At 43.3% G+C, this 24,736-nt stretch overlaps 1 protein-coding gene across 2 annotated transcripts in view; it reads left to right on the top strand.

Moving 5' to 3' along the window:
* The window catches only part of STMN4 (stathmin 4), a 47,447-nt gene extending 29,670 nt beyond the window's left edge, over nt 1–17,777 (top strand). For both annotated transcript variants that reach the window (XM_070946991.1, XM_070946980.1), the window contains exons 2-6: nt 5,447–5,544; nt 8,655–8,750; nt 9,231–9,439; nt 16,667–16,858; nt 17,496–17,777. In XM_070946991.1, coding sequence (XP_070803092.1) covers nt 5,532–5,544; nt 8,655–8,750; nt 9,231–9,439; nt 16,667–16,858; nt 17,496–17,555 — 570 coding nt within the window. In that variant the 5' untranslated portion in view covers nt 5,447–5,531 and the 3' untranslated portion in view covers nt 17,556–17,777. The remainder of the gene's footprint in view (nt 1–5,446; nt 5,545–8,654; nt 8,751–9,230; nt 9,440–16,666; nt 16,859–17,495) is intronic.
* Nucleotides 17,778–24,736: the final 6,959 nt, after the last annotated feature.

Raw genomic sequence — 24,736 nt, forward strand, 5'->3', positions numbered from 1 at the left:
ACCAGTCTATGGTGCCTCTGCCAGCAAAAATGGAGTTCAGGAGGGCCGCGTGCAGCCCTCCCAGGTTCCATTTTCAGCTGCGATGGCCTCCTGCTGCCCTCTGCCAGTGAAAACAGAGCTGGGGGGGCTGTACTGCCCCAAGCTTTGTTTTCACTGGCAGAGGGCGGCAGGAGGCCGTTGCAGCTGAAAATGGAGCTCTGGAGCCCGTTTTCGCTGGCAGAGCGCTCAGGCCACTACAGACGCCCCCTGATACAAGTGGCGTCAAGCTGGCCACGCCTACCCTGGCCACGCCCACCCTGGCCCCCAAGGTCGAATACAATCCTGAAGCGGCCCTCAATGAAATCAAGTTTGACACCCCTGGTCTACATTATATGAGAAGGACTGAATCTAAAACATCTCTTGTGTCCACACAGAACTGAATGATTCTTTCAGCTGAAAATTTAAGTACTCCAACATCTTAAACTGGCTTACTATTAAAAAAAATGTGTTTCCAATTTTCTTGTTATTCCTCCTCCCTGTCTCATTATGATCTGATTCATGTAACCATGGTTTGATGAATAAATTACAACCATCTGAATTTGCATATATACTAGGCCATTTTATGGCTCAGCACCATATCTGTATCCAATGGGCTTTGTTTGCCAGTCCCTTTTCACGATCACTACAACTTTCTTAAAAGGCAGAAGCATCTTAAATTGCTTCTGGGTGAAGCAGTTCCATCTGTTATTTCTTCTATTGAAAAAGTCCTTTTGTTTGAGCTGCCTTCTCCCTCCCTGCTGTGAGAGCTGTGTTCATGCACTGGAGTCACCCCAGACACGGTGCCAATGTGTTCCAAGACTGATTCAAACTCTCAAATGGCCCCAAGTCAGCATTGCTTAGTGTGCTTCTTCGACTTCTTTAAAAAGGATCTCTGCAACTGAATGAAATCCAGATACCTAATCTTGATAGTTCACATGAGTTTTATTGATTTACAGAATTTGTACGGCTGCCTCTTGAACATAGCCATGGCTGGCTAATAAAAATCCAGAAAAGTATATTATAAAGCCTCTAAACACAAAAAGGAAACAATATTAAAGTAACCATAACACAATAGCCAGGGCAGCATTACAGACTCATGATGCAACTACACTTATATTGGCTCAATATCCCATCCAAGCACCTGAAACATCACATGTCGGTCATCGCAGCCTTCCAGAAGGCCAAGAGAGTTGTGGCCCTCTTGATCTCAGAGGTCAGGATGCTCCATACCAAACGTCACAACAGTGAAGACACATCTCCTAGGTCCCACCAAATAATATTGGGCAGAGGGGACCTGGAATACCCACATTCTATTGTGCCTGGTGGGATGGACAGAAACCCTCAGAGAGAGGCCATCCTGCAAGTTATCTATCCCTTTTCTTCACCACGGACTCCCTTTAAATACCTTTTGTGGCCACAGGCCATGGCCACGGACCGCCAAGACTTAACTCAAGATTTAAATCACTTTCACCCTCATTTAAATCATAACATTTCTTCAAGCCTTCACGGACCCCCTATGACAGTGGTCGGCAACCTTAAACACTCAAGAGCCACAAAGCTCCTAACCAGAAGTCCCCCGTTCAATTCTGGAGCCAACTGGAAGTTCGGTTCTCCACCTAGCATGGTGTCCTTTCCCTCACCATAGAGTCTCCTCCTAGAGCGGTGTCCTTTTTCCTCCACCTGTCCTAACCGAAAGCCCTATCAATTGTGGAGCTGACCGGTGGCAGGGAGCTGCAGCAGAGAGATGAAAGAGCCAATGTGGCTCCAGAGCTGCGGGTTACTGACCCCTGCCTTATGATGACATCATGGCCCCCCAGGGGTCTGTGGACCACAGGTTGAGAATCACTGATGTAGGGTTTTAAACATGATAATTAGAACCTCGAATTGCACCCAGAAGCACCCAGAGAACCATTTCAGTTGGCACAGTAGCGGTGTAGCACAAGAGAACCTTGGTATACCTGGAACAGTGCATGCCACTGCATTCTGAACCAGCAGAAACTTCTGAGTGTTTTTCAAGGACAGATACTCCTAGAGCAGCAGCAGTCCAATTGGGAAGTGACCAAGGCATGAGTGACTATGAACAGAGCCTCCCAGTCCACGAATGGGTGCAGTTGCCACACAAGATGGATTTGTGCAAAAGCCCTTCCAGCCACAGTTGCCACATGCTTTTTGATAGGAGCCATCAGTCCAGGAAGACTCCCTTGATGCACACTACATTTATCAGGAGATGTACTACCTGGGAAGTCACTCTTGTTTTGCTCAGATTGAGTCATGGCCTGTTGTTCACCATCTAGACACTCATTGGTTCCAGACTCTGGTGATGGAATGATGGCATGATAAAACAAAGAGAAAACTACACTGCTGATGATTGAGGCGACGAGAAGTGTGTCTAAACATATGCCAAAGGCATTTAATTTATTAATTTATTAATTTATTATTTACATTTTTACACCGCCCTTCTCCCGAGGGACTCAGGGCGGTGTACAGCCATACTAAAACATGTATATCTATAAAATTTAAAAAACAGTTTAAAACAGATTAAATGATTTGGCCCTATATTAAAAACCAGAACACCCATTAAAATCCGTTCTTAAGCCAGCCCAGCCTGTTGAAACAGTAGAGTCTTAAGGGCACGGCGAAAGGTACATAGGTCAGGGATCATACAAATCTCTGGGGGCAGTTCATTCCAGAGGGCAGGTGTCCCCACAGAGAAGGCTCTCTCCCTGGGGGTCGCCAGTTGGCACTGTTTGACCGATGGCACCCTGAGGAGTCCCTCTCTGTGGGAGCGTATTGGCCGGTGGGAGACTGTCGGTGGCAGAAGGCAGAAGGCAGAAGTAATTTAATGCTACCTTTATGAGTGGTGCGGTGGCCTAGAGGTGGAGCTCTTGCCTCACAATCAGGAGACTGTGAGTTCGATCCTAGGTAGAGGCAGATATTTCTGTCTCTGGGTTCACTGAGAATATATCAGCTGAACAAAACACTGCATTGTGAAATGTAGTGGGTTCCAATGAAGCCAGGCGACACCAAGTAACTTCAACTTTCTTTTATTCCATATTAAAAGCAAGTAAAAAAGACTAGAACAAGCTTCACTGTAGCCAGGAACAGACCGGGAATATATATTGTTTTGGGCTTCCACTCCAGGCTGGCCACTAGGTGGAGTAGGTGGCCAACAAAGCTGATTGGACCTAAAACCCCGGCCAGCCATTGGTCCTAAGCCCCAGCCACCTATTGGTAGAATCTAGAAACCACCGGCTGGGGCCATTGCAACCCGGAAGCGCAGCCAAGCTGATCCCGAGACACAACACATTGGTAACAGGAAGGGCATCCGGCCAATAAACATTCTGCTAGCTCCATTCAGTTGCCCACACTCCACCCCACAAAGGATTATGGGGTGGTTAAAAGAAGATGATTTAATGCTACCTTTATGAAATATTTATTTATTTATTTATTTATTTATTTATTTATTTATTTATTTATTTATTTATTTATTTATTCATTCATTCATTCATTCATTCATTTATTTATTTATTTATTTATTTATTTATTCGGCTTATATGCCGCCCTATCTCACAATGGACTCAGGGCGGCTCACAACAATAAAACACAAGCCACAATAAAAATAAAGACTAAAATCTAAAAATTTTAAAATGAACCCATTAAAACCCTTAAAACCCCATCATCAGACCAGGTCAAGGGATTTGAAAAGCCAGGTTTTTAATTCCCGGCGGAAGGTGTGAAGGTCGGGCGCTAGTCGGAGCTCCAAGGGGAGTTGATTCCAGAGGGTGGGCGCCCCAACCGAGAAGGCTCTACTCCTGGGGGCCGCCAGCCGCCACTGTCTAGCCGACGGCACCCTGAGTAAGCCCTCTCTATGGGCGCGAACCGGGTGATGGGATGTTGTTGCTGGCTGTAGGTGGTCCGCCAAATATCCTGGTCCTAAGCCATGTAGGGCTTTATAGGTCAACACCAGCACCTTGAATCTCACCCAGAGGGCAACCGGTAGCCAATGCAAACCGCGCAGGAGGGGTGTAACATGGGAGTATCGGGATTCTCCCATCACAACCCGCGCGGCTGCATTTTGCACCAGCTGAAGCCTCCGAGTGGTCCTCAAGGGCAGCCCCATGTTGTGTTTCTCCATGGAATAGAAAAAAGATTGATCTTCAACTGGCCAAATAGGCAGAAATTAAAAGATTAAAGAGCCCTTTTTACGCTTGACTTGTTGATCTTTAAATGCATCAAGTAACAACTAGGGAAACAAGTCACAGAATTCTGAAATGCATGTAATTTTGGTTTGCATCTAAGAGTTGAAGACGTTTAGCACTTCCACATCAAAAGCCCTGCATTTCTGGGTCCTGTATCTTTGTGGCCATCCCTCAACTGGAGGTTATCAGTTATTGAAACTTAGTCTTAGCAACTTTAAGATATGTGGACTTCAACAGCTTCAAATGCTGATGGAGGAATTCTGGGCATTGAGAAACACGGAGTTAAACTATTCATATTCCAGCAGACCAATACTGGGCCATTTCACAACATATTATACTAGACAAAAATAGGATTGGGTCCTTTGTTGTTCAGAGTTAAAATAAGGAATCTATGCTTAAATGGAACATAGGAAAATTGGGGAGATGATACAGAGCTGAACTGAATCTAATGCCTGCTGGAAGGATCGTGAAGCTGCTGAGGTGAACAGCTTGAGATCTAGTTCTAGGCTAGGACACAGTTCTAGGTTGTATAAAGAGAGGGATAGAATCAAGATCACGTGAAGTGTTAATAGCACTTTATAATGCCTTAGTAAGGCCACACTTGGAATATTGTATTCAGTTTTGGTCGCCACGATGTAAAAAAGATGTTGAGACTCTAGAAAGAGTGCAGAGAAGAGCAACCAAGATGATTAGGGGACTGGAGGCTAAAACATGAAGAACGATTGCATGAACTCGGCATGTCTAGTTTAATAAAAAGAAGGACTAGGGGAGACATGATAGCAGTGTTCCAATATCTCAGGGGCTGCAACAAAGAAGAGGGAGTCAAACTATTGACTACTGTAGGACAAGAAGCAATGGGTGGACACTAATCAAGGAGAGAAGCAACCTAGAACTAAGAGAAATTTCCTGACAGAACAATTAATCAGAGGAACAACTTGCCTCCAGAAGTTGTGAATGTTCCAACACTGAAAGTTTTTAAGAAGATGTTGGATAACCATTTGTCTGAAGTGGTGTAGGATTTCCTGCCTAAACAGGGGGTTGGACTAGAAGACCTCCAAGATCCCTTCCAACTCTGTTGTTCTATTCTATTCTATCTTTGTGGGAAATTCCCTTTTGACTTGTAGTGTCTTGCAGATTGTATCCCCTTGCAAATCCCTTGTTTCCTTAAAAGGACAGAAGCAAACTGAAATTCACTCATGTGTCGCTTTGTCTTTTGCTTGTCTCCTCAGGTTGCTGGTAGGCTCTTCTCCACCGGTTGCAATCGTCCCCCTTGACAGCCACCAAAGCAGCAGGATACTAAGAACAGCAGAAACCATGACACTGGCAGGTATGGGAATGCTCACTTTTCAGAGCTTTCCTCCATTGGCCTTTGAACATAGTATATATCCCCAATAATACCTTTACTCTGCTATATCCTTATAATGTTGCCGTATGCCACTCTTAGCTCTGCAGGTGTTACAGTAGCATGACCTTTTAGTAGGGTAACCCTTTAGACCATGGGTCTCCAATCTTGGCAACTTTAAGACTTGTGGACTTCAACTCCCAGAATTGAAGCTGGCTGAGGAATTCTGGGAGTTGATGTCCACAAGTCTTAAAGTTGCCAAGGTTGGAGATCCCGTTTTAGACTGACTTCAATGCCCATGCTTTCAGTGGCACAGGAAAATGGGGTCAGCTCAGTGTCCATTGGCCAATTAAGACTTGTTTTGGCACCACTCTTCCATCTCTGGTTTTTCTTCTATATTATTATTTCCCCTCTTTTCCCTGTAGGAATACTGTAGCTGGAGATTGTGATTATTGGGCTTTTGGAGTTTTGTATGACTATTGGCCATGTAAGCCTACTGGACAGCCATTCAGCAGACTTACTGGATCAGCAAAGAGAACCAACCTTTTTGGTTTTTCCAGGCTAAACGATGTTCCATATAACAGGGAAAGTTGCTACCTCTCCAACCACATGGCCATCCTATCTCTGCATCGTTTGTGGGATGGGAGGAAGGTTTCCCACTGGATGGTGACATTTGGAAAGGGAGAAGACACAGAGCCTAACAGGATAGGGCAGCAGATTTCACATGGATGCAGTTTTCTGTTATCAGATAATACCTAAATTTGGCGGTTGGGAAATTTAAAAAGAATTCATATGAGAGAAAATGGCTCTGTTTACACCAGGGGTGACATCCAGCAGGTTCTGACAGGTTCTGGAGAACCGGTAGTGGAAATTTTGAGTAGTACGGAGAACTGGCAAATACAACCTCTGGCTGGCCTCAGAGTGGGGTGGAACTGGAGATTTTGCAATATCTTTCCCCCAGGAGTGGGAAGGGAATGGGGATTTTGCAGTATCCTTCCCCTGGAGTGGGGTGGGAATGGAGATTTTGCAGTATCCTTCCTCTGCCACGCCTACCAAGTCACGCCCACAGAACCAGTAGTAAAAAAAATTGGATTTCACCACTGGTTTACACACTGTGCCCACACAAAGGGCCATTAATCTAGTGTTTAGAGTAGAGTAGAGTAGAGTAGAGTAGAGTAGAGTAGAGTAGAGTAGAATAGAATAGAATAGAATAGAATAGAATAGAATAGAATAGAATAGAATAGAATAGAATAGAACAGAACGACTTTATTGTCACTTTGAATGTACACTATTGGCATACATTAAAATGAAATTTCATTGCATACAGCTTTCAAAGGGTTACCACCTCCAATATACAGTACATAAACATGACAACATAAAGAAGCAAACAAACACAAAATTATGCATATACCCACATATATTATACGACACAGAGAAACAACACAGTCTAGTCCAGATGTATACATGTACATGGCGAGAAAAATGAATCTTGCGAGTTTACCGGACGGGTGGCATAGAGAACAAAGCTGTTACAGAATCTGGTAGTCCTGCTAGAAATACTTCAAAACCTCCTCCCAGAGGGGAGCAACAGAAACAGAGCATAAAGTGGGTGTGTGGGGTCTCTGACAATGCTTTGAGCTCTAAGCATATAGTGCTTATAAACAGTATTCTTCTTGGTTGTCCTTACCGCTCTCTGTATGGACTTTCTATCTGAGACACTGCTGCCACCAAACCAAACAGTGGTGCAGCCTGTTAAAATGTTCTCAATCGTGCCTCTGTAAAAAGTGACTAAGACAGAAGGGGAAAGATGTGCTGCCCTCATCTTGAAGTTACTTGAAGATGCATGAACTTTAATTCCCAAAATTTCCCAACCAGTCACTGTACTAAACTAATTAGAGAGCAATCAGATCGACACTAGCTGGCAGCAAAGAATTCTTTTCTGTATCTTTTTTTTTTTTTTGACTTTCATTGAAAAATTGTCTCAATAGAGAAATTCTCCAATTTCTCCTACCAGTTCTTATTTAATTTGATGCTGGCAAATTTGCTTCTGCAAATCCTTGCAAAGGAAAAGAGAATCCTAGTGAAATTCTCTCAACTGGAGTATAGTGCTCATGCACTGGTTTAGTTGTAAAGTAGCCAAAAAAGGAGACAGCACGTGTTAGTGTTGTGTCTTTCACTCTTCCATACTCACATCAGAGATCTGCTGTCTCCCTGGCTTCCCATGCTTTAGTTAAATCCTCAAGGAAGATATCAAGAGTAAATGTTTCCCATGGGATATTTTAGCAGTAATAAAATTGGCATAGCTCAGAGGAAATGGAGAAATCATTCAGGGATTTTTTCCTCCTCCCATGCCTAGAGGAATTCAGATCAATCATCTATTTAAATTCTCTCCTTGCAAATTTGCTGGAAAACTTCTAAACACCATGGGGCACCAAATCAGTGGTGGGCTGCTGCCGGTTCGGACTGGTTCAGATGAATCGGTAGTTCCAACGATCAGCTGGCTCCACCCACCTGCCCCTGCCCTATCCTCTCCTATATTTCCTTCTTTTTGGATCAGCTGATTCGCGCGGCACAGCTGATTTCTGCGCCTCCGGTGTTCTACTTACCGGGGCTGCCTTAGAAGGTAAGCAACTGAGTTTCAAATTGCTGTATTTTGAACTCTGTGTGCGGGCGCGTTAGACGCACATGCGCGCCAAGTGCACACTTACAGAATCGGTCATTAAACCAGTTGCAGCCCACCACTGCACCAAATTAACTAATTGATTTGTCTACTGTCTATATGGCTGCATGTTTCCTGTCTTTCCCCAGTTCCAGAACTTCCTTTTGAGATGCAATCACCAGGCGTGGACACACAGCATTTCAAGTTCAACTGTACTATGAATTTTGTATAGAAGCATTAGGAGAACTCAGCATCTGAAAATGAAGCCAATAACAACTCTCCCTCTCCCCCACCTCCTCCATTACTTTTCATGTCTGCCATGAGATGAGCAAGAAAGCGGGGAAAAACTCCCCACAGGCCAGGAACAAATGCCAGGGAAATTGCTAATAAAGCCTCCTTTTTTGTAATTGTGTTTTAATGTTCTTGTTTCACACAGCCTACAAAGAAAAAATGAAAGAGCTCCCCCTGGTGTCCCTCTTCTGTTCCTGCTTTCTCTCAGATCCTTTAAATAAACCGTCATATAAATATGAAGGTAAATGGAAACTAATATTCTTGCTAAGAAAGTTATTATTTTGGGGTTTTTTTTGCTGTGTGGAAAAAACAGCTAAGCTAACCAACTTTCATGTAGCTCTAGTGCAGCTGCTAGATTTCTAGCTGAGCCAATAAAGTGAGCTATGTGAATTCAGTCTTTAAGAAGAAATATACTGCTTCATTTTTATCTCTGGCTCAGTGTCGTTTGCCAGCATGATGGAAGAATAGGCACCAAAGAAGGGATTTTGCACACACTGATTTCCAAACTTAGAAACTTTTTCCTTTCATGCCTACTTCTTTGCTGATGAATCCCATCATGTCTGTACCAAAGGACCTCAATGTTGCAGGAGAAACTTCAGATCCCCTGAGAGATACAGATTTCCCTATAGTTTTCTCTGTGGCCTAGAGTAATTCTGCCCATTGCTAGTTTAACTGCTTTTTGGCACACTGATTCTTCAGCTTTTCTCCCCCTTTTGTTTAGTAGACACTGTAGACCTGACCTGGTGTGTCATATCTGACATGGAGGTCATTGAACTCAACAAGCGCACCTCAGGACAATCCTTTGAGGTTATCCTTAAGCCACCGTCCTTTGATGGAATCCCTGAATTCAATGCCTCCCTGCCTCGGCGGCGTGACCCTTCATTGGAGGAGATCCAGAAGAAGCTAGAAGCTGCTGAGGAACGACGTAAGGTGAGAAATAATTTGCACCTGCATGATATCCACAGTGCGGTTAAGAAATTTAATGGGCTTTATGGTAACAGCAGGCCACCGCTTTGGATAGTAAAGCATATTATTCACTCATTCAAAATCCATTGAATTAACTGTCCTGTTTTGAGGATTCTCCCTGTCATTCTGTAGAGTAGGGCTTTAGTCTTTGCTTTTCCCAATGGCATCAACCTTGGTAAATAGTTTAGACATTGTAGAGGACAAATTGATTATGTTGAATAAACCAACAGGGAATCTGCCCACTCTTTTTAATGCCAGGAAAAATGTGAAATGTTGTTCTAGAAAAATAAAGATGGTTCTCAGGATTATATCAAATTACTCCAGAAAAAAAATCTCCCCTGTTTGGATGCCTTCAGAATTATGGACATCAATTTATAGAATTCTTCACAGAGCCATAGTGGTTGGGAACTGTGGAACTAAGCCCAACACCTGGAAGAGTCCCAAGTTGGGGAACTCTGCTGTAGAAGACAATATATAGTTTCTAATTTCCTGTGTTCTAACTAAACATTACAATGAATTTGAAAAAGTGACAATTTTGCATTCCCTGGCTGAGTTCACTCAATGTACTAGATGGATCAGGTAAGGGCTTAGTGTTTCCATTAATACAGTGGTTCTCAACCTTCATAATGCCGCGACCTTTTAATACAGTTCCTCATGTTGTGGTGACCCCCAACCATAAAATTATTCCTAAAACCATTGAAAATATGTGTTTTCCGATGGTCTTAGGTGACCCCTGTGAAAGGGTCGTTCGACCCCCAAAGGGATCGCGACCCACAGGTTGAGAACCACTGCATTAATAGAATGTGACTAATTTTAATCTTGATTAGAGGATTCCCACCCACCCCCATAAAGTGTTGTATAAACCCAGCTTCTTTGGTTAGTTTAGGGTTCAATATATTGTCCCTCTGTGAAGGAGATGAGCAGTTCCAAAATGTGAAAAATAAATTATGCAAACCAGATTAAGCATATTGTACAAATTCAACCTCTTTCTTAATTGATACTATTCATATACACGTTTTATTACAGTTGAGATATTTAAGCATTTGCTTAATCTAATCATTGAAAAGTTACCCTGTCAAAGGCTGCTCCTAGTTCAGAGCCTTAAGCTCTCCAGTTCAGCACTACAGTAGCTTAGCTTTCCAATATTACCATTTGGCTAAATTTCCCCATTGAGCGGGGAAATATTATTATTATTATTATTATTATTATTATTATTATTATTATTATTATTAATTAATTATTAAATTTTTATACCGCCCCCTCTCCCGAAGGACTCGGGGCGGTGAACAGCCAGAATTAAAAACACACAATACGAATATTAAAATACATTAAAACAAAATTAAATTATCTTAGGCTTCTCCAATTTAAACCCCGTTACCCATAAAATTCACCCAATTAAAAATTTTTAACCCAGCCCGGCTTGCTGAAATAAAAAAGTCTTCAGGGCCCAGCGGAAGGTCCGGAGGTCCGGGATTAGTCGTATCCCTGGGGGTAGGTCATTCCAGAGGGCGGGTGCCCCCACAGAGAAGGCTCTTCCCCGGGGGGTCGCCAGCCAACATTGCCTGACAGACGGCACCCTGAGGAGACCCTCTCTGTGGGAGCGTGTTGGCCGGTGGGAGGTTATCGGAGGCAGAAGGTGGTCTCGTAAATAACTGGGTCCTAAGCCATGGAGCGCTTTGAAGATGAGAACCAACACCTTGAAGCGCACTCGGAAGACCACTGGAAGCCAATGCAGCTCGCGCAGGAGAGGTGTCATGTGGGAGCGCCGTGTCGCCCCCATAAGTACCCGCGCGGCCGCATTCTGCACTAGTTGGAGCCTCCGAGTGCTCCTCAAGGGGAGCCCCATGTAGAGAGCGTTGCAGTAGTCGAGGCGGGAAGTAACGAGGGCATGAGTGACCATGCATAGGGAGTCCCGATCCAGAAAGGGGCGCAACTGGCGTATCAGGCGAACCTGATAGAAAGCCCCCCTGGCCACGGCCGTCAAATGCTCTTCTAAAGACAGCCGTGCGTCCAGGAGGACACCCAATTTACGCGCCCTCTCCGTGGGGGCCAATGTCTCGCCCCCCAAAGTCAGCGATGGCACCAGCTGACTATATCGGGACGCCGGCAGCCACAGCCACTCAGTCTTGGAGGGATTGAGTCGGAGCCTGTTCCTCCCCATCCAGACCCGCACCGCCTCCAGGCACCGGGACATCACTTCAAGGGCATCGTTGGGGTGGTCTGGGGTGGAGATGTACAGCTGGGTGTCATCAGCGTACAGATGGCACTGCACCCCAAAACCACGGATGATCTCGCCCAGCGGCTTCACATAAATGTTGAACAGGAGAGGCGAGAGGACCGACCCTTGTGGCACCCCACAAACCAAGTGCCTTGAGGTCGACCTCTGCCCTCCAGCCAACACAGACTGCGACCGGTCGGAGAGATAGGAGGAGAACCACCATAAAACAGTGCCTCCCACTCCCAACCCCTCCAACCGGCGCAGCATGATACCATGGTCGATGGTATCAAAAGCCGCTGAGAGGTCTAATAGGACCAGAACAGAGGAACAACCTCTGTCCCGAGCCCTCCAGAGATCATCAACCAACGCGACCAATGCCGTTTCCGTGCTGTACCCGGGCCTGAAGCCGGACTGGAACGGATCTAGATAGACGGTTTCATCCAGGTACTGCGGGAGCTGTCGCGCAACCACACTCTCAACAACCTTCGCCAAGAAGAGAAGGTTGGAAACTGGACGATAGTTTGCTAAAACAGCTGGGTCCAGAGAGGGCTTCTTGAGGAGGGGCCTCACCACTGCCTCTTTCAAGGCGGGAGGCAAGAACCCCTCACTCAAGGAAGCATTTATAATCCTCTGGAGCCAGCCTCGTGTAACCTCCCGGGTAGCCAGCACCAACCAGGAGGGACACGGGTCCAATAAACATGTGGTTGCGTTCAACCTCCCCAGCATCCTGTCCACGTCCTCGGGAGTCACAGGGTCAAACTCATCCCAGATAACCGTCTCAAGACAGACCTCGGACAACCCGCCTGTACCTACCCAGTCAGAGTCCAAGCCTTCCCGAATTTGAGCGACTTTATCGTGCAGATAATGCGCAAAATCCTCAGCACGACCTTGCAAGGTGTCTTCCCGCGCTCCCAGATGGAGAAGGGAGCGAGTCACCCTAAACAAGGCAGCTGGGCGATTTTCTGCCGACGCGATAAGAGCGGAAAAGTAATTACACTTCGCCGCCTTTATCGCCACTAAGTAGGTCCTGATATAAGACCTCACTAGTGTACGATCAGATTCGGAGCGACTGGCCCTCCAACTACTCTCTAGGCGTCTTTTCCGACGTTTCATCCCCCTCAGCTCCTCGGAGAACCAAGGAGCTGGGCAGATTCGGCGCCGGGTCAGAGGCCGCAAAGGCACGACCCGATCTAAAGCACCAGCGGCCGCCCTATCCCAGGCGGCCACCAGGTCTTCCGTTGAGTCGCGCGCCAGAGTCTCCGGAAATGGCCCAAGCTCCATTCGGAACCTATCAGGATCCATCAGGCGCCTGGGGCAGAACCACCTGATCGGTTCCGCCTCCCTGCGGTGGGGCATAGCGGTCAGGAAGTCAAGTCTAAGGAGAGAATGGTCTGACCATGACAAGGGTTCAATAACTATATCCCCTGTATCTAAGCCATTCAACCACTGACCAGAGACGAAAACCAAGTCCAGCGTGTTTCCTCCTATGTGAGTGGGGCCCTGAATTAACTGGGTCAGGTCCATGGCCATCATGGAAGCCATGAACTCCCGAGCCACCTCAGATGCTTCACCGATGGACGGCAGGTTGAAATCCCCCATGACTAAAAGCCTGGGGGTATCAATATGTATAAATATGCTCTAAAAGCACACTTGCCTTGTTTTATTAACATTCAATATTCACTAAAATAATAAAATAATAGAAGAAAATCATGTCTAATTCAAATGAATGTCATTCATGGGTGAAGTGTAAAAGAAATAATTCCATTTGTTCATAACATGCAATATAATACAGTCTTGTAAATAAGCATAATAATTGAAGTCTTAGGCATGAGCTTTACATAAATGTATATAGAAGGGAGCCATTTTTAGCTTCTCCTGTGAACAAAGAGGAGGAAAGGAATTCAAACAAAATGTTAGTTAGCTCTTCAACTGCTTACAAAGCAGTTCTGGGGAATGGGCTGATCTCAGGAAGAAAGAAAGTGGTGATGCTTTCCTGTTTACAAATTATTGATAATCCATTAGGAGGCATTATTCATTCATCCTTGTTCCTGCCTGACCTTGATAGGTAGTCATGAATAGCTTCTGGACTACAACTGTGGGGGAAAGAAATGACTGAATTCCTTTTCTTGGCTCAGCTTAGATCCCTAGTTAACTCTTTCCCTTTCCCTTTGATCATAAGAAGTGATCCTATCCACTCTTTTCCTCTTGGAAATGCTTTAGGAAATATTTTGTTAGAGCCCTGGGTTCCTTGTTTGCTTCCAATATATCTACTGTTTAGGCTGGAAATTACATCCAGGTTTACAACTTCCATTTGAAGTTTGGAGTGACTTCCCAAGAAAGGGGCTTTTCTATGGTAGCTTTGTTAAATCACAGGAGGCTTCTCAGATTACTGTTAACAGGCATTTTTGATAACCCCACTCTCAACAAAGCTTATGCATAATGTAATGTTCCCCTAAAAGGGACGCAGTGGCTCGGCAGTTCAGTGGTTCAAATCCCTAGTGCCGCGTAACTGGGTGAGCTCCCATTACTTGTCTCAGCTTCTGCCAACCTAGCAGTTCGAAAGCACATAAAAAATGCAAGTAGAAAAATAGGGACTACCTTTGGTGGGAAGGTAACAGCGTTCCATGCGCCTCTGGCGTTTAATCATGCCGGCCACATGACCACAGAGATGTCTTCGGACAGCGCTGGCTCTTCGGCTTTGAAACGGAGATGAGCACTGCCCCCTAGAGTCGGGAATGACTAGCACATATGTGCGAGGGGAACCTTTACCTTTACCTTTAATGTTCCCCTGTAAAGACAGGCCTTGTTTGGATCATCATGAATGAAACCAGAGGTGATCAAGTCAATCTCCTGAAAACTGAGTAGAAAAATCAATTTGCCCAAAGGAGAAATGGCTAAAATAAATTAAAGTATTCATATTTGGGTGTCTTTGACTGATAAACCCCTCTGTGTCTCTGCGTTACCCATGTAACAGATTCATTCATGTAGTTGATACGTTCAGATAGCAATAAATAAACCTCTCTTTTTCCAGCCTCTAGGTGTAACTTTATTTGGCAAGACACAAACAAATAATACCTTCAAGTATCTTTCCCTGATCTTCACTTGAAAACTTTTGCAAGGTTACATAAGCATAGAATTTATCAGGAAAAGGACAAGAACAGGAAAAGTTTCAAATATGTAAGGCAGGAATATAAATATACATGGGAACTGTAGACCCATGACAAATTAAAGTTTGGATTTCACTGGGCAAAGGCATTCTTCTTCTTCTTCTTCTTCTTCTTCTTCTTCTTCTTCTTCTTCTTCTTCTTCTTCTTCTTCTTCTTCTTCTTCTTCTTCTTCTTCTTCTTCTTCTTCTTCCTCCTCCTCCTCCTCCTCCTCCTCCTCCTCCTCCTCCTCCTCCTCCTCCTCCTCCTCCTCCTCCTCCTCCTCCTCCTTCTTCTTCTTCTTCTTCTTCTTCTTCTTCTTCTTCTTCCAGGCTTTTAATCATGATGGTGGCCATGAAGGTGTGATCAAAGCCCTACTTATTTTATATGCATTGCAGCTGAGACTTAGATCATGGATGCCATCTTAACTTTTTTGACCATTCCTTGTGGAGATGCTTGATAGTGCTTTAAAGCAGGTTTCTGTTTGAATTATTTTGTAAACCACTTTGAGATTTTTTAAAAAAATGTACAAATAAAACATGCAGATATTTTGTATAAATGAATCGGGTGCCGTGGTTTGCCACTGATTTCTAGTAGGAATTGAAAGAAATGAGGTTCTTTCAGATCTAGTTTTCACATAGACTTGCTATATTGACAGAAGCAGAAAACAAAACTCTGGGCAAATTCTCTTTAAAAAAACCCCAAAAAACTAGGGGAAGCAATCTATCCCAAGTGTTATCATGAGGTCACGGACAATATTTTTTTTAAAAAAAATGCTGTGCTGCTGTGAATAGGTTACTTGTTTTTGCACTATGTGATCTTTGAAAGGTCATATCTGATCCATCTCATTACAATTACTTGACATTTTACAAATTAAAAGCCAGGCCAGCCTGTCTGAGCTGCTGGTTAATAGTATTTTATAAAATAGCCCTTAGGATACATAGAGGGAAGTGAGATCCTGACCTGCAAGGGAAACTGGTATAAGTTAAATTGAAAGATTTTGTCCCAACAGTGTTACTTTGACCAAAGAGAAGACTTGGGATATAAAAAAATCAGCATACGTGACACTGAACAGGTTTCCTGCTGTATTTAAGCATTCAGCAGGTGAAAGAAGACTTCCCAAATGTATCTTGATAAACACAGATTACAAAAAAGAAATGTGGATGGAAAACTGAGATTAACAAATGTCAAAATCCCTATAACGCAATTGGAAATCCGTCTCCTTAGCCATTTATCAATTTAGCTATGTACTGTTGGACTACAGTTCACATAATCCTAAACCACCATAGTCAGGTTGAACAAAAGATTTTAGAAAAGGAAAAGAAGGAAATAGCGATACAACATTTGGGAATGCCATCTATCCCCAATTTTAAACCAGGTAAAATAGAAAGTTTCTTATAAAGGGAATGATGCATACTTCACACATATATACTGATATTTGTGCCATGACATATTCCAGCTGTGTTCATCTAGCTAAGCTCTTAGCAATAAACATCTCCAATTTTGGTTTTGGGCCAGGGCAGGAGGCAACGGTGCAGAATTTAGCCAACTCTGACATACACAGCAAACAGACTACTGAAACCCACTACTGATTTTTGACTTTTTAACACTGTCTTTGTATCATCAGTCATTTAGGTGTTGGAATTTCTTTCTTTATCAAGTCATCAGATCCAGTCTTGTTATCAATGCAAAATAGCCCAGTAAAGCATAGATTTTATTAGCTGAGTTTTATTTGGAGCCTACTGTATCTAATCTAGGATCTGCTGCATTGTCCTTTGGCCAATGCACCCTATATATGTATATCATTCTCATATTATTCTATGGGTGCAGTACCAGGAAGCAGAACTCCTGAAGCATTTGGCAGGAAAACGGGAACATGAACGGGAGGTCATCCAGAAAGCCATTGAGGAGAACAACAATTTCATCAAAACTGCCAAGGAGAGGCTGATACAGAAAATGGAGTCCAACAAGGAGAACCGAGAGGCACATTTAGCTGCTATGTTGGAACGTCTTCAGGAGAAGGTGAGAGGTCAACACTAGTAAGGATGGAGATGGAAGCTGTGAGTTGCACCGGATCAAGACACGTGTGCTAGACTACAATGCGTGTGAAGAAAAACAGGATCACTCCTTTTTCAGGATTTTTATCTTCAGTTCAAAGAGCTAATAGCTGCTAAAGGCCCATCAGATATATCTTGCGTGAATCCAGGAATTGTGCTTCTATGGTAGCCAACTAGCTGTCTCTAGGGACATGAGAGTCATGACCCTATTTTTCTTTCATGGTTATTGATATACAGAGATATTCAGCTTCTCAAGAAGATTAATGGAAGCCATGTGAGTCCTATGCATGAGCAGCATGGTGACCTAGAGGTGGAGCTCTCACCTCACAATCAGAAGGCTCTGAGTTTGATCCTAGCAATAGATATTCTCTCTGGGTGCAGAGAAAATATCTGCTGTGAGGTCTGCATAGGTGTCAGGAAGGGCATTCGGCTAGTAAACACTCAGCTCCTTTCAATCACCCTGACTCCACCCCAATGCAAGGGATTACAGGGTAGTTAAAAGGAAAAAAATGGGAGTCTCATGCATGAATTTGCCTTTCCCACTAAATTGATGACTCTAGCTAGCCACATCTTGTGATGTCTTTTTTTTTTTTTTTTTAAAGGATAAGCATGCTGAGGAGGTCCGGAAGAACAAGGAATTAAAGGAAGAGGCCTCAAGGTAAAGAGGCCCTCAGGCAGATAACAATTTGGACTGACAGCTCCAAGGAAAGATGGCAGCAGGCGGCAGTACATGGTGGAGGCTGCCTTAATGCAAAGTGTTGACTGAGGAACTGGGATTGTCCTCTGCTTTCGTTGTTTGTGAATGTAAAGAATTGATGGGAGAAGCCATCTCGTGTGTTTCAGGGAGGGAGGGGGACATCAGGGGAAAAGGAAGTTGTGAAGAAGAAATGTGCTGTATCTGGGGAGGGAAGAGGGTGGGCATGGATGAGAAGACACCCCCCAAACAATGAGACGATTTGTTTTTTGTTCCCACATGGGTCCTTGATTCTGAAGATGGAATCCAAATCCTGGAGGGGTGGTAAGAATACCAATTTTGGAGGGAAGTATTCAAGAAGGGGTGGGGGTGGGCTGGGGCAATGAAGATGAAGGAAAGGTAATCTAATTTGGTGATGAGCCCAGAGCAAGCAGAGGAAGTAAAATCACCTCTGGGGTGAGTGTTGTCTTGTGTGTTTTGCCATTGTTAGTCCCCCGTGTGATAAAAACAGTCCTCATTTCTGTGTCCCTTTGTAACTTTCCATCGTGTCTCTTAACTCCAAGGTATTACAAGCCTGGTATTGCTTAACTAAAAGTGGTCGGGGGTGCTGATTTTGACCCCACAGGCCTCTGTTTTAAAAATAACTGTAACAATAAATGCCTTTTGCCAGAGATTCCCTATGGTGAACTATGGATATAATTTCCCCTGCTTTTCCATTCAGACCTGTAGTGGAGAACCAGGTTCTTTGAAGGATTATGAGTTTAGGACAATTGAAACATTATTATGGATACCTTCTCAAGTAGAAGCTATGAAACTATGTGATAAAATAAGCAGAAGCATTATTTAAAGACACACATACACACCTGACTTCAGAACATAAACCTATAGATACTGCTAAGAATCTGAGTTTATTCTTAACATAAGACTTTGAGATTTAAGAGTTCTTTCCAATGGTGAAATCTGAACTGGTTTGCCACCGGTTTTCTGTGCGCGCATTCACAGTGCACACCAAACGGCAGAAAAAGGAGGCTTGGGAAGGTAAGTAGAACAGTGAGGAGGGAGGGATCAGCTGTGCCACGCGATCTAGATTCACTAGAAAGCAGGATTATCTGCTTTCTAGCTATTTTAAATTGTGCGGCACAGCTGATTGTTGGAAATACCGGTTCGGAGGAACTGGTAGCTTTTTTTTACTACTGGTTCCCCCAAACCGGTAGTTTTTATCACTATCGGTTCGCCCGGTAGCATTTCACCATTGGTTCTTTCATATATTCCCCTCACGTCTACACATTGGTTAGCCTTTTCTTCAGCTTTACAACATTCCCCTTTAAGAAACTTGTTTGATAAACTGCTTTTAGAAAGGAAAGCCATCTCTTGAAGAACATGTTGCATTTGATAATGTAATATTTAACATCATTTTAAGGAATATACGGCAGGATTAATAAGGCACTAAGTGTGAACAAATGATTTTAAAGCCATGCAGCTGATTTGGTTGTGGGAAAACAATTTTAACAGAGAGCAATATATGAGTGACAAAATGGTAGGACTAAATAGGGTGTTTAATTCCTTATTGCTTTTCATTGAGGAGTTAAACACCCTATCTCTACTTTCCATTCTTAAGAAAGAAAGAAGCCACTCATCTTTCTTTCTGATGTGAACTCAGCTCGCCCCCATGTGGCACACCTTGGGAAGCACATGAGCGTGTCCTACAATAGGGGTCTCCAACCTTGGCAACTTTAAGACTTGTGGACTTCAACTCCCAGAATTCCTCAGCCAGTTTTGGTGGCTGAGGAATTCTGGGAGTTGAAGTCCACAAGTCTTAAAGTTGCCAAGGTTGGAGAAACCTATCCTACAACACAGCTGGTAAATTGGCAGCCAAACTGCTCCTCTGCAACAGCTTTGTGGTCTCCTGGCTAATATAACAATGACATATGCTAACAACAACAAAAACAGCAAAAAGAACCAGCGTTGATAAATACTACGTTACACATTTCCCCCAAATGGTGCTCTTTTGTTTGGAATAGTGTAGGTGTTCCTGTTTGTGCAATGCTGGGTTCTTGCACATTCTGAAGCACAATTTCTGGGGAAAAAAAAATCTGAAGTATGGACAATCCTAATGTTTTATACTACAGTATAGGCTCCCAGTTTTTGTGGTCCTCAAACAAGAGAACCAGTGTACAAATAAAATAAGAGATGAAGCTAAGTTGGTGAACATAATGCTTATGTCTTCTCTAAAGTAGAGTAGAAAGAACATAGGCTGATTCTGTACACCATAACTTGGCTAAAATACTGTCTGATTTGTAACTCAAGGTCTGAGTGTAGTCACATTTATCTTTCCTAATGTAAATATAGTACACAATCTATGTACATACAGATAACAGCAACCAAACGGATTATGTTGTGCAAATGCAACAGCTAAAATGTAAACTGACTTCCTCAAGCATGTTGTGTGAATCCACATAATTGGATTATTTTATGAAACCATAATTCAGTGAAGTCAGTATGTTGTGCAAATACAGCCATAGAGATTTTTACAGCAGCTCCTTTCTGGGATGTTGTATACAAGCCATTTATATTTGCAATGTTTGCTGAGTTAAAGACTGTATTTTGGGCCGAGTGCCCTGTTAATTTCATTCATTGACATATCAGCTAATTAAAATGTAATCAACTTAATGTGATTAGTCGGCAGTCCTTCAACCCTTTCATCATTAGGACACATCTAAAAATTATAATCTGATAAAACCTTTTAAAAGTCTTGGGAGGAAAACACACCAAAGAACTTTTTGGGAAGCACATGGAGCCCTCTGTGCACTTTTAACCAATTCTTATGGAACAGATATCAGAATACACTAAGGGGAATACCGCCCATCCCAAACTTGAAAAACCAGAGAACAATCTTTAGGAAATGTATTTTAAGTGAATAAAATTCCAAAAACCATATAATGAACCTTAAACTTGCTGTAATGCGAGAGAAAACTGACAGTTATTGTAGTGAATAACTATATGTTAGTGACTTGGTGGATGCTCTATATTGAATTAAAAACTTTGGTATACCACCAGGGAACACTAAGCAATGACCAATGATTATTGAAAGGTAATAGCAATAGCAATAGCACTTAGACTTATATATTGCTTTACAGTGGTTTACAGCTCTCTCTAAGCGGTTTACAGAGTCAGCATATTGCCCCCAACAATTTGGGCCCTCATTTTACCCACCTCAGAAGGATGGAAACCTGAGTCAACCTTGAACCTGTTGAGATTTGAACTGCCAAATTGCAGGTAGCCAGCAGCCAGGAGAAATACTGCAGTACTGCACTCTAACTACTGCGCCACCGTGGCTCATGCATATTTTGCTGGAATTCCAAAGGCATGGGGGAATGCTTCTTTAAAGACATGTCAGAGCAATTCACATAGTCATTCCTAGTGCTAGAGCTCTCGGTGGGAATACCATCCCTAATAACTTTGAGAGTGTCCAGCTGCTTTGAGAGTTCCCTACCACCCTTCCAGCCCCCTTGGTCTGATCAAACTTGCCTCCAGAAGTTGTTAATACTCTAACGCTGGAAGTTTTTAAGAAGAGATTGGCAGCTATTTATCTGAAATGGTATAGAATTTTCTGCCTGAGCAGAGGGTTGGACTAGAAGACCTCAATCTATTCTATTCTATTCTATTCTATTCTATTCTATTCTATTCTATTCTATTCTATTCTATTCTATTCTATTCTATTCTATTCTTCTAGGTCAGCTGTCAGTCTGCCATTACTCTCCCCTGTGAAGCAATTCTCCTTGCTTGGCAGCAGATGGCACTGTAAGCAAACCAGATCTGCATTTGCACTTTTCCTTAAGGGAGATGAATTGTTTTTTCCCAGCTTTCTCCCCAGCCTGTCAATGCTTACTTCAATCTAACAGCACTGGATGTAATAATTCCCTAGAAATCTCAACATCCAGTGGACCATTGATAGTGTTCTTCTTGACTCTAGGCCACCACAACCTCCAATCATGCAACCTCCAGTTACCTCCGCTAGCGAGACTAGCCTTGCTAATAAGACAACAATAAAATAAAACAATAAACCCTTATCCTAGAAACTGCCACACCTTGCAGGTGTCTATAAGAAGCTACAATTGAATTGCATACATCATTACATTATTGCATGAGTGTACTGTCATCAAGGGTTCTTAGCAGTGGTGAAATGTAAAATTTGTTACTACCGGTTCTGTGGGCGTGGCTTGGTGGGGGTGTGTGTAATATGACTGAGTGGGCATGGCCAACTTTTTTTTTTTTTTTTACTTTTAAAACCATTTTTTCTACAACGTCTTCGGCTGAAGAGGTTGTAAAAAAAACTGCTTTTAAAAGCCTCTGATGATCCTAGCTGAGTTGCCTGATTGGCAGAGGCTTTCTTTTTTTTAAAAAAGCCTCTGACAATCCCAGCTGACTTCCTGATCGGCAGAGGCTTTTTTTCCTTTTAAAACCATTTTTTCTATAACCTCTTCGGCTGAAGAGGTTATAGAAAAAATGCTTTTAAAAGCCTCTGCTGATCCCAGCTGAGCTGCGCGGTCATCAGAGGCTTTTTTTTTTTACTTTTAAAAGTATTTTTTTGGCCAAAGAAGTTGTAGAAAAAATGCTTTTAAAAATAATAAAAAAAAGCCTCTGATGATTGCGTGCCTCAGTTGGGGAATGTGGGGGGGCAGGGATTTTTGCTACCGGTTCTCCAAACCACCTGCCTCCATCGCTACCGGATTGTGCGATCCGGTCCAAACCGGGAGCATTTCACCCCTGGTTCTTAGGGACACTTATGATGAACATGGCTAACAATGACGGCCACATCTCAATAGGGGGAGACTGTAGTTGTAGCCATCTGATGCTGGAGTTTGTCATTAGTTGAGATGAAATCTCAGTTTCTTCAAGAGAAGAGGATGGAAATGTGAGGTAGATCTTCTAGAGCAGGGGTGTCAAACTCAAGGTCTGCGGGCTGGAATCTGGCCCATAGGGTGCTTAGATTTGGCCCAAGAGCCTGCCCTGAAAACAGCGAAGGACCAGCCTGTGGTGCCTCTGCCAGTGAAAACAGAGCTTGGGAGGGCCACTTGTGGGCCTTCCAGGCTCCGTTTTTGGCCATGACGGCCTCCTGCAGCCTTCTGCCAGTGAAAACAGAGCCAGGGAGGGCCATTTGGCCGTGCTGCAAGAGGCTGTCATGGCCAAAACCGGAGCCTTGATGAGTGATATCGAGCTGGCCACGCCCCCCCCACGTTCCCCCAACCTCCCCGAGGTCAAACACAACCCTGATGTGGCCCTCAATGAAATCGAGTTTGACACCCCTGTTCTAGAGGGTGTAATGATTCCTACCTTTCCAGGTATGTTGATGATGTTAGAGTTCTTCAAATAATACCAGCCATTCTGTGATTATCACTGAAAAAGAGAGATGAGGGGAAAATGTACTTCTCCTTAGTGGCCTTGTCCAAAGCATAGATTTGAATAGTATGCCATGATGGTTGAGAACTGACTAAAGTTGAGTTCTTATACTTAACCTGGTTATTGAATTTTCTGGCCAACTGAACCATAAATTAAACAAATAGGTTGTGTTTGCACAATATGTCACGACACAAAAATCTAAAGTTAACATAACCTAAATTAGTTGAGTTGGATGAACATAGGAGAAACAGACAAAATCTCCATCTTCTAGATCTCATGGGCGAACACTGGTCAATGCATAGCACTGACTCTAACCTACAGTATACCCAGGGTGAAAGTGGCACAGGGCTTCCATGCTTTTCTCATGCAAGATTCCTGATTCAATCTGTCCTAGAAAACTTGCTAGGTATGACTAGAGATCATGTAGAACAGTGTTTCTTAACCTTGGCAACTTTAAGATGGGTGGACTTCAACACTCAGAATTCCCCATCCAGCCTTGAAGTCCTTACATCTTAAAGTTGCCAAGGTTGAGAAACAGTGACTTACACTGTCATTGTAGCACCTCAAACCTTCAGTGGTGAAGAGATGTATAGGTGAAAATAACTGAGAACTTCTGGGAATTGCTTTCTACCCAGATGCAGCTTTTAACCTAGAGCTCTCCAGATGTAATGAACTACATGTCCCATCACTGCAATCAAAAATACCAGATAACATGCATACTGATGCTTATGGGACTTAAAAATGAAGGCATTTGGAAGGTACTATATTGGAGAAGAGTATTTTCATTCTTGTTTGAACAAAAAGTAGCACTCTCTGGTGACTTCCAGGGTTCATTTTCCCTAACAAGGGTCATCTTGGAAGTGCCCACAAATTCCTTAAATGCTGCTCCATTTGATGCCCTGGTGGCCATGGAGGCAAGGGCCAGTTATGTAGGATTAAGGCCTATTCAAGCTTGGCTTTGCATTATTATCATCCATAGTCCACACAGCATTGCTATCCTTAAAAGATGGGGAAAATAGAGTTGTTGAAGATGGGAAAAATAATTCTTTCAGAATGGATAAAATTACTGGGGGAAAACCCCCCACTTTGCTTCAACAAATCAATGTGGCACATTCCCTGAGCAAAAAACTAGGGCTCAAGTCCTCTGACTAACTCCCTTAAAAGCTGCTGCTGGGCTAATTATGCATTGGCAGCCTGAAGTTTGATGGATCCTGAATTGTTCCCTTTTTAAGCAACTCTTAGTGAAAGCTTACCTAAAACATTGCCAAGAATTTCTGCAGAGAATGCAAGGACAGTTGTGATGCTCTGATCTTGCAATTAGATGCTTCTGATAGTGAGAAGCTGGGCAAAAGGAAAAAAAGAGAAAAGAAACAAAAGAAAATAGCAGAATCTAAGAATAGCATTTTAAGGAGAAAGTATAAATTAGGGGAATTAATAAAAAAGGGATATAATCTCCAGTGAAATCTGGCTATCCTGGATCTGTAGTACATCATGGTACAGGTGGACCTGTTGCTTAATGACTGAAGTTATGATGGACGCCCCCCTCCCAAAAGTAGTTATTATAACCCAGATTTGAAGTTGCGATGGTTGCTTCCCTTCCTGATCATGTGATCATATTTTGGTCACTTGGCAACTGGCCTGGATTTACAACTATTTGCAAGATCCCATGGTTATGTGACCACGATTTATTTATTTGCATCCCACCTTTACTATTTTTACAAATAACTCAGGGCAGCAAACATATCCAAT

The sequence above is a fragment of the Pituophis catenifer genome, unplaced genomic scaffold (genome assembly GCF_029215685.1).
Source record: "Pituophis catenifer annectens isolate HBS135680 unplaced genomic scaffold, rPitCat1.0.hap2 SCAF_1, whole genome shotgun sequence".
Taxonomy (NCBI): Eukaryota; Metazoa; Chordata; class Lepidosauria; order Squamata; family Colubridae; genus Pituophis; species Pituophis catenifer.